We start from the raw sequence: 11,186 nt of genomic DNA on the forward strand, positions 1-11,186 counted from the left end.
AAGCGGACCTGACCTAGGGTGGATTTTATATTGGGTTTTAAATATTCGGAAGACGCAACATTAAAATTCGGTTTAATTCGGTTTTAAGGGGGGGATTGCATATATGTTAATGGTTTTAAATATGTTGTGCGCCGCCCTGAGTCCCTGTCGGGAGAAGGGCGGCATATAAATTAAATTAAATAAATAAATAAATAAATAATAAATAAATCATCCGCCATTTATTCAATGCCATTGTAACTTTGAACAGTCATTGAAGGAATGGTCATAAGTTGAGGACTAAGTGCTGCCCTCCTTAAACAAAGACCATGTGGGTGGTTAAGCAAGGATACATAAGACTGCAACTTCTGACTTCCTGATGGTTTTCCCATTGACTTTGTAGGAAGTTGACAGGGAAATTGCAATTGGAAATTGCAATCATGTGGCCATAGCTGACTGCAATGTCATAGTCATAACTGGACACCAAGCACCTGAATTGTGATCACATGACCAAGGATGCTGCAACAGCCAGAACTATAAGGACCCTTCATAAGCATCATTCATTTAGTGCCGGTATAATTTTTAATGGTTGTAACCCAAAGGCTACCTATAACAAGAACTCGATCTTGTTATTTTATTCTCCCTTATTTTATTTGACTACATTATTTTATTAAATGAAGAGAAATAATAGGTATTGTCAAGCCCCTATGCAAGATTAAGAAAAAAAACTGAACTGATTGAATAAGGTATCTTTAATATTAGTCTTGGGGTATCTTGGAAACCACAAGAAAATTTTTCATCCCTCATTTATAGTGAGACATTTGAATCTCTTTGAATGATTTGAAATGCTTCTTCTTAATCTTCTTGCTACTAGGGTTGTGTTTCCATTTATAAAATAAGCTGCTAACAAACTCCCCTTCTACCTTTTGATTATGTTTACCCTGCCTCCGTTACTTTTCCAGCCTCCCTACCATCTGACACAGCTGCAATACTAACAAAATGAACATTGCATAATAAACGCACAATAAATTTTCAAATTGCACCATAATCAGTATTGTTAGAGGATAGAAATACCTTTGGAGTACTTCCAGACAATGGTAGGAACAGGATAGCCTTCTGCAGAGCAGTTGAGGATCACAGCTTTTCCATAAATCCCATCTTGATCAATTGGCTGAACCACAAATCTGGGGGGAACTAAAAGAAAACAAAGAAAGTAGGATATAATCAGGTTATCACTTTAGCTATAATTAGACCATTTAACCATGATATTTTTTTTAATAATTTCTATTGATCCTCAATCCAAACATTGTTTGGCAAATGGTATTAGAAACACATTTGGCAACAAAAAGTCTGATAATAAGAACTGCCATACTTATTGGAATGCATTAATGTCCAAATTAAATAATATGCCCACACCTAATATGTCCAGAGGTCTTTGGTATGGCAAGGGAGGGAATCAATGGTGTTTATTATAATTAATTCTGTGGCTTCCTATTAAACGTTTTGTACAATGCTGTTTTTTTTTTTAATCTAAGAATGTTGCCTCCTGTTTGCAGCAATCAGTGCTCTGGTTTTCATCTCCATCTTTCTTTAGTTGGTTACCATAGATATAGCAAAAACATATAAATGTTTTACTTTAGAGCATTTAATTCTTCAGATCATAACATAGCTGTAGGACATAGCTGTAGTTGAGGTGTTAAAATACCAAGTTACTGTCTCAACAGAATTGCAAATTTTAAATAGTTGAATTTGCAGTATCCTTAAATACCCATATAGTGACTAATAAACCATAACGGCTTATGGTAGTTTTGTGTATAAATGCAGAAAACAATTTTCAAATGCTTTTATACATACAGGTTGATTCTTTAAAAAGAGAGCAAATTAATATCTTGAAGAGAGAATATGGTATGTTCTTGCTGAACTGATTTTCTGTCTCCACTGAAATCAGGGCAACAATTTTGGATGAACAGGAGGAAGATTGTTTATTTTTGCAATGCAGCTATTGCAAGAGTGCAATAAATTAATGGACCACGACTACCTTTTTATAAAGCTACCATTAGTAATTTGGATTACATGATCAAATTTATCATTGTCTTGGACAGAAGGGTTTCGTTACTCTCATTTTCTCTGGGGTTTTCTCTGAAAGATTAAAATGCGTATATGGTAAGTGATTCTATTTAGAATAAAATGTTTGTTTTTTGTTGTTGAAATACTAGTACCATGTATTGCAGTATTGCAAATCTAAATTAATAAAAGAAATTCCATTATTCAAAACAAGTTTTATAAAATGTTAGCACAAGTGAGATGTCACTTTCGCTGGTTTAAGAAAACTCTTTGTTATAAATTATTTGTCATGAGCCAGCTATAAGAAATTTGGCTAATCTCAAAAAGCTAACCAGATTTGGATTTGGTTTATATTAAAATATGAGACCACCAAGAAAAAAAATAGGACACTGGGTTTCCAAAGGCAGCAATGGGAAACTACTTCTTCAATGCTGCCAAAGATGACATGGATATAGCCAGGATGTCTTAAGCAAAACTTGTGGTGGCCACATGATGGAAGGAAAATTTCTGGCTGAGCTTTAGGGGCATGGAAAGTGCTTGAGAGGAGGCATGGGGTGGTTTTCTGTGCTTTCTTCTCAAACAAGCATTTTATACTTGTAGATTGCCTCTTAGATACAAATGTATATTTTCTTAGGACCATGCAGTTACCATACCATACACAATTTCTTTAAAGAGATATGTACATATGCAACATCTTATCTGCTCCAAGGCACTTCTTCAGCTTTGAATCTGAAGCACAGTACATCCCTATTAAACTTGAAGGACGCTCTTTGGGACAAACGGAATACCTCTGCTATTTCTTCCTCTTTGGAATGGATGCATTTTTTTTTCAGGAGGCATCATTCCAGTATATTTTATTTTCACAGAAACGTTTTTCAGCCATGTAACAAGCAAACCCTTGTAAATGTTGTGGTTTATCTGCAGCCTACTACCTAGTTCAACTATTGTTGCTTCACTTCCACTTCAAAATATTTTGCCTATAATTTAAGGTCAGAGTACTGTAAAAGACCACTTGACTATTTTGGATTTTTTAACAAGGGAAGGAGATGGCAATGGCACAAATATTAAAAAATCAGGGCAAATCTTATACCCAGATCAACAATGCTGTTTCCCTTCATCTTATCCTCCTCCTGTGACTCACTGACCAATCAGAACTGTTTTGGGAGCAAGGGGCCTTTGACACAGAATTGATGGCCTTCCAGAGCTGTGTCAACTATTTGCCATTGAGGTCTTTTGATTCATGTCCCACGTCAAAATGGCTTTAGAGAGCAGTGCCCAGCAAATAGTCATAGATTCATTAGCCAATGGGAACTTGAGCAGATCCCTACCCTTGACTGTGTTACTGCCAGCACTGCCATTAAGTCATTGTAGGTTGTCTTGGCAATATTTGTGTAAGGTGAAGCAGAAAAAATTCACTTTCAAACCAGAATAACTAGATATAACTCCTGGCAGTCTAAGTTACAGGCTGGAGATGACACAGAGGTGATGTCATGAGAACAATCTGCCTGATAAAGGTTATTTTTAACAACACTTCCCTGTTACACTTTGAGAAACCATTGATGTAACAGTTTTTTTAAAGAATGTAACTATTTACAAGCACTTTGGTTAGCCGTATCTTTCATAAATGTACACATTTTTGTTTAGCTCTTTGAAGGCAGAATGGAGTAGATATTAGTAAACTTACTTAATCCATCCTTTCCCTTCTTTACCACTACTAAGTCCATTTTAATGGACTCTAGTATTTTGCTCCCATTGGAATGTATCAGAAACTTCTCTTATTTCTAAAATATACATGTGAAAGAAGTTTATGCTCCATGAATATGGATTAGTCTGCATATTCTATTTCCCCTTTTACTGCATTTTGGGAATTTGGTTTCTAATAACAAATACATGAAATGGAATATTTCACAAGTTTATTTGAGTACTGCTGTTTAACTGTTTAACATCCTCAAGATTAAATGCTGTCAAGGTATTAATTTAATAGTTAAACAGCTTATATAATGATGTAATGTAATGTGAATGATGCAATGATAGGAATGACTCAGCAGAAGTCTGTGTCCCTTTAAGAGCCTGAGTATAACAGGGAAGGCTTTTGCTGGACTATCTCTCTCTCTCATCCGTTTCCGCTGTAACTGCTGTGTGTTAAGAGTTTGCTGTATTACCACATGTATGTATTTTGCTCCTAGTGTATATTGTAGATAGTGTAAGATAAACCACCATTTGATACAAACCACTGTTTACTATATTTACTCCTAGGTTATCTCAGCCCAATAAGACTGTGCATGCTGTGACAAATGCCAACTTAATTTTTACATGACACCTTTTCTTTACCTTTATAAGATATTCAGAACTGTTTGTCAGGCTAGCTCAGACTCAGCAGAACCTATTTGATGCATCATGGCTAGATAACAATTACTGTTGCATATTAATTGTAGATACCTCATTGTAAGAAATGTTTGCCTTTATCAATGTAAGTGCATAGTCCTGTCTTCTACTAATTGCAGTTTAAATCTGGTTCTTCTCTGATCTGATTTTTCCTCACAAATTTTTGGTTTTGTTGTTTGTCTGTTGGCATAAAAGACATCCTGCTTTGGGAAAATCTAACTCCCAATGTATCTTCTACACTCTGGAATACTTTTCACTGGACATTTAATTATTAGATAATGTAAAATACCCAAGAGGTACAATAGGAAAAGCTTATTTCCATTATACATGTTTTAAAAATAAACAATAGAGATAGCCTTATTCAAGTTATATTTCATTTATTTATGTAAAATAAATATGCTAAGCATTGTATTAATTTATTGATTCCAGCAATCTATATAGTGATCCCATGTCAACAGATTGCTTAGTTATTTCCCAAAAAAGCAGCAGTAGCCTAAGATAAATCTGGCATTGTTTATTACTTCCATCATTAGCTATGCTTTTTTCCAGTTGCATGCATGAATTTATTTATGCATGCATAAATAAATAATAAATAAATCTAGTACAAAACAAATAATTTGTTTAGATATTTTCTTCAAATACATCTTTCTCATAAAAAAGTCACAAAATTATTTTTGGACTCTTATGATTTTATAATACTATATTTGTATTTTAGTTAAACATTTTTCCCTATTATTTATTTTAATTATTTTTCAAACATTCTCATTTTTACAAAGCTTAAAATATTCCTTAATTAATCCACATCCTATATTAAACTAAATGTTTTTAAGACCTACATAGTAAGGTGTTATTTGAAATTTAGTTCAAAACATTTAAGAGTTACTTGAATGGGTAGTCCTCGACTCAGTCTCTAAGCAATATAATCATCAGTGAGTCATCATCTGATGGAACCCAATTTTACAATCTTTTTTGCTGCGGTTGTTAAGTGAATTCCCCATTGATTTTGTTTGCTGGAAGCTGGCTGTGAAGGTCACAATAGTGATCACGTGACCCTGGGACACTGCAACTGTTGTAAACACATGCCCATTGCCAGTTGCAATCCTGTGGCTGTGGGGATGCTGCAATGATCTTAAGTGTGAGAACCAGCCATACGTAACATTTTTCAGCCCCACTGTAACTTCAGGCAATTGCTAAATGAATGGTTATAAGTCAAGGACTCATACACTCCTGCCTTCTGGAATGGAATTCATTTCCATTGTGGAATTTTTTTTTAAGTAGAAATACTCAAGCAAATTCTGCTGCAATAGAGACAGCAACAATAAATGCATTCTATGGATAGCTATTGTCCTCAGAAGCTTCATAATCATCAGAATGTGACATTTACATAACTGTCCATGTACTGTATATTTGGGAAAGTTTTCTACAAATTAAGTCAGGGTTAAGTTGAATTTAAATAAAGCAAACATAGGAAAAGTTGCATAGAAAAACGTGTATTACAGATAGTCATGGAAGTTATTTATGTACAAAATGTGTATAACAACAATTGCATTTTTGTGGATTTGTTTCAAATAAATTATTAGTTAGGAAAAAAACAGAAGAGCAGGATAATACCTACTGACTGGTAGTGCTAGGAGCCTCTGTCTGGATGCACCTGGATTTGACTCACAGGCTGCCAGTTGAGAAACATCACCATAGCATACAGTGATAGGAGACACCTTCTTAGTAGCTGAACAACTGATATTGCCAAAACATAAGGCAAGACAGTAATAATTCTTTATTGTAGCAGAATTATACAGCTTGCTTATCAATTAACATAATTTGTTATTAAAAATGGACAGGCTCAAAGCTAAAATGCTATAAAAATAATCTAATCATATTTCAAATTCTTTCAACTCACTCTAAGATTTTCTGTATATTAAAACTTGCAGTTTCCAAGGGTAAAAACAGACATTTCCTGACCATTGATTGCATTCACTTGCAACATGTTCAGAAAAAGGAAATGTGCTATTATTACGGTGCATGTGAGAAGACAAAAGAGCAATTATTGTACACTCTAGTAGCATTTAGTTCCCATCACAACTGGTGTTTGATAATATTTTTGATGATATTATTGCCACCATTATATTTACCTCTAACAATTAATTGGCTTTGGTGCTCCACAGCTGCTGCATCATTTCTTGCTATACAGGTATAGTTTCCATTGTGCATAAGGGAAAGATTAGAAATCCGTAAGGAGCTGGTGAAGTCAATGTTGTCAATAGTCACCCCAAGACTGGCTGGAATTGGCCTACCGTCCTTCTGCCAGGTGATTGTAATAGGCAAGTCCCCTGAGACCACAACGCATGGAATGAAGACTCTCTGGCCAATAGAGAACCTTGGAAATTCAAAGGGCTGGATAAAAGGTGGCACTGGAAGAAAATGGAGCAAATATGTTGCTCAAAAAAGTGTGACTATAAAAATTATCAGAAGAAAATATTTCATCTGCAAGGCAACTAGCATGCATTAGGTGAAGCTATAACAAATAATTATTAATTGTCAAATCTTTACCAATAAAGTGCTGGTGTAGGAGCTGGCAATGGAGGAACCATAAATTCTCAGGCTAGACAGGTCTTTTGTATAAACACATCTCATCTGCCAAAGACCTTTAAACAAACTAGCAAGAAGCTTACCTCAGAAAGGAAAAAGGCAACACTTTGAGCTCTCTACTCTGTTAAGGCTTCTTCTATTTTTTTTTATTTTTGCCTGCAATAAAAAATTCTAATCTAGCGGATCTGGGTCTGAGGGGTTTCTGCCCTATTAAGCTAATTGTTGAATAAGGGGTTCTGTGCCCTGAGTCCTGCGGGAGAAGGGCGGTATATAAATTAAATTATTATTATTATTATTATTAAGTGCAAAGTGTTAACTTTTTTGAGTCAAGATTTCAGTTAGGACATTTAGTGATTGATAAGTATGAAGGGCACTGTCTAGAAAAAGTTGATTAAAAATCAAGTATAAATCATAGGTAGATTTTCAGAATTGTTCACAACATAGCATGAATACAAGCTTTAGCGATTATTTTTGAGGTCAGAATTTCTACAACTGGCCAAGCAGGTCCTAAGACCCTTTGACAGTAAGACTTGCTGCACAGCAGTTATCTGTATGATGTGATAGCAGTAGCTCTTATGGCTGGTACTTTTCAAAGCTCTCATGACTGAAAATTCTTGCTGGAGATGGCATGCAAACTAACATCTCCATTATATTTGTTTTTGACAGACAACTACAGTATGGGAAACCAATGAAGGAGGCTTTCAGGACTTATAGCGGAGGTCATCATGCAATATCTAGAAGCCATAGCACTTCCACAAATACAACCGAAAATATGGATCAGATATGTAGACAACACCTTCACGATAATAAAAAGGACCAATTAGAGAACACCCAAAGAACCATCAACAACATGTTTAAAGGAATCCAGTTTACTAGAGAAGCAGAAAACAACAACTCACTACCCTTCCTGGACATGCTGATCAGCAAAGACCACAATGGCAAACTAGAAATGCAAGTCTACGGAAAAACCACCCATACTAACCAAGTGCTCCACTACCAAAGCAACAACCCAACCTCCCACAAGACAAGCTATATAAGGACTTTATTTAAACAAGCCCAAAGATATTGCAGCAACCCAGAACAGTAGAAAAAGGAAATAGAGCATCTATACAACACATTCCAACAAAATGGGTACCCAGAAACCGCAAATAGACTACTCCAACCACATGGAATCAGCATAGCACACAAGCCAACTAAAGTCCTTCAAAACATCCTAAGCAAACCAAAGACTCAGCTACCCCAGAAGAAAAAACAGGAGTCATTTAACAAACTGTGTAAGAACTGCAAAAACCACTTTGTAGGACAAACAGGCAGAAGACTGGCAGAACGTATACATGAACACCAACTGGCAGTTAAAAGGCACGATGAAAATTCTTTAATTTCACAACATATACACAAATTGAACCATAGTTTTTATTAGGAAAAAGTGATAATCCTAGACCAGGCCAAATCCAAAAAATAGCAGGGAATTTCTAGAAGCCTGGCAGTCTGACAAATCAGCCATCAATAGACGCATAGACCTTAACAACATCTATAGACTATGCAAAAGAGACAATCAACTAGTCCCAAAGAGAAAAAGACTCCAGCACCTTTCCACCAGTAACCCACACTCAGATCAGTATAGATTAGCTCCAAGGTCAATTTCAGACCAACAATAAAGTTCATAGAGATATACATTCAAATTCCTGTAAGCTAGACCATAATCTATGATAGATGCTTATCACCTTCATTCTCAATTTCACAAGCATTTTTAAATTACATGCATGTTTTACCTTTTACTGTCACGTGTACACTCTGGCTAGTGGACAGTTGGGGCTGAACCAAAACATTGCATGTGTATTCCCCCTCATCCACCTCCTTCTGCACATCTGAGAGCTTCAGTGTTCCATTGTTTTCAAATGCTACTTGACGATGATTAAAAGGGAGCAGATTAGAATTCTTGTACCACTTGATTGAGTAATAAGGGTAACCAATGACACGACAGTGAATGAAGGTATCCCGCCCTGCTATTGCTGTAATATTTTTCATTGGCCGAATGCTGGCTGGTCCTGTAAAGATAAAAGCAAGCTCTTGAAAATAATTTAGAGGTATAATTAGTTAAGAAAATATTGTTTTCTTTTAAATATATAATTCTTTTAGATCCTGAAAACTGCAGCTTACTGCAGTTCCTTCCTAACTTTTAACTTCACAGAGCAACATAAGGGGTTCTTCCTACTTGTTTTACACTTTTCAATTTTTCTAATCCTACAATAGCCATATTAATTAATTAATCAAACTACACATTTGGATCACTAAACCATTATGATAAAAATCTGTGTTGAATTACAAATTAAAAGCTAGTGAAATTTTAGTTAATGCCAAATAAGACAAGACAGAAAGAAACAGTAGCCTGATATTTCTAAAATTAGGGTGAATAGTTACTGTTTCTAACCTTTTATATTCCAGAGGTTTCGGTTGAAAATTTATTTCACCCTCAGTCAGCAGTTCAATGGGTGTATGTATTCTAAGGGAAGAGGTGTGCTCTGATACATCTGTCAGGATGAGGACTGAATTACAGATATAAGCTGCAATATTCTAAACTTGGATACTTACAATGAATGTTACGTTTTTAAAAGAAAAAAACTCATGCAAGCAAAACAAGTTCTATAGTAAGTTAAAAATAGCTGAATTGATTAGTATGTATAACATACATTCATAGCATTTGCTGTGCTTATTTTGTATAATGGGCTGTCAGTGCAATCTGATACACATTTACTCAGAAGTAAGCCCTATCAATGATGCTTACTCTGAAGAAGCTGTCCTTAGTATTATAGTCTTATACCATTATTCCTACATGGGAAAAATAGAGATAGCATTGGACAAAAAATCTTAGCATTCCACAGCAAAGTTCATATACTGTATGCATTTATATTTCATTTTACTATAATGAGGTTTATTTTTTTTATTTTATTTTTTTGAGAAGCTGATTTGACAAGCACCTCTTACGTTTATTCGAGCCTGGTAGAGGACGACTCCAGCTGAGTTGTTGGCAGTACAACGATATACTCCGCCATCTCGGACCTGAGTACTGGAGATGTTTAGGTAGCTGACCACATTCCCCTCAGAGGTGATGATCTGACTAATACGGTGGCTCCCATCTTTAATTATGGGATTTTCATCCAAAGTCCACGTGATTGTAGGAAGGGGAGTTCCCTTTACATTGCACATCAAAGATACACCTTCTCCGGGGCTTACCACTTTCTCACTGAAGGCTGAAATTATTTTAGGAGTTCCATCTGTAGAAGGAAAGGTATCTAAGTTAAAAACAGAAGATACATGAGACAGTTTACCACAAAAGGGTAAATCTCTTTAGCTCCTTTGTTTTTTTTAAAAAAAGAAGCCAAATAAATACTGGTTTCAAAAAGTAGCACAATTAGTTTTCATTTTGACCCATATTTATTGCTTGAAAAAATCACTTATGTTTTTCCCCTTGCCATTTTATATTAATATTATTGCTTTCAGTCAATTAGGCTAATTATAAATTTATTCTGGGTTACAGTAGAGGTTAATCCAGTGAAATAAACTAGGAAGGGAACAGAGGTGACTTATTTAATGTACCAAAGTTAACTTAGCAAAATTTAACAAAAGTAGAACACAGTATATCCTGTCTCAACCCATGCACAAGATCTTACAGAAGTTATCACATGTCTATAAATCATATACATAAATATATAACTGTGGCAGTTTCTTTATCTCAACTATTTCATTAAACTCCTCATTAGGAGACTGTGAGTGACAAGTGCTTTTAGTCCTAACATTAAATGTGTGTGTATGCACGTGTATTTAGCAGACCGTTTTCCTACAAGAAATACGTATTTAACAGAATGTCTGGGAAGAACAGGAAGAAGGGGCAAGACCAGAAACTTCAGATTGGTAGAAATATGTCCAGAGAATATTCTTTACTCTGAATGAGTTTACTCTGAATGAGTTTAACTATGCGCCTCGGCATAGTCAGCTGATTCCATCGCTGACTATAGGGGGCGAAACTTTGGCCCCCTCAGATCGGGTCCGCAACTTGGGTGTTCTCCTGGATTCACGGCTGACATTGGACGACCAGTTGTCGGCCGTGACCAGGGGAGCATTTTATCAGGTTCGCCTGATTCGCCAGTTGCGGCCGTTTCTGGACCGGGACGCCC

The 11,186-nt window shown here is 35.7% G+C and overlaps 1 protein-coding gene across 1 annotated transcript in view; it reads right to left on the reverse strand.

Annotated features, from left to right (window-relative positions):
* DSCAM (DS cell adhesion molecule) overlaps positions 1-11,186 on the reverse strand; it is a gene marked incomplete at its 5' end in the record, with an annotated part of 259,601 nt that overhangs the window by 134,772 nt on the left and 113,643 nt on the right. The window contains 4 exons of the mRNA XM_029285138.1: positions 1,051-1,170; positions 6,555-6,833; positions 8,784-9,059; positions 9,990-10,286. Coding sequence (XP_029140971.1) covers positions 1,051-1,170; positions 6,555-6,833; positions 8,784-9,059; positions 9,990-10,286 — 972 coding nt within the window. The remainder of the gene's footprint in view (positions 1-1,050; positions 1,171-6,554; positions 6,834-8,783; positions 9,060-9,989; positions 10,287-11,186) is intronic.

Source organism: Protobothrops mucrosquamatus, unplaced genomic scaffold (assembly GCF_001527695.2).
Source record: "Protobothrops mucrosquamatus isolate PMUCROS unplaced genomic scaffold, P.Mucros_1.0 scaffold1331, whole genome shotgun sequence".
NCBI classification, from domain to species: Eukaryota; Metazoa; Chordata; class Lepidosauria; order Squamata; family Viperidae; genus Protobothrops; species Protobothrops mucrosquamatus.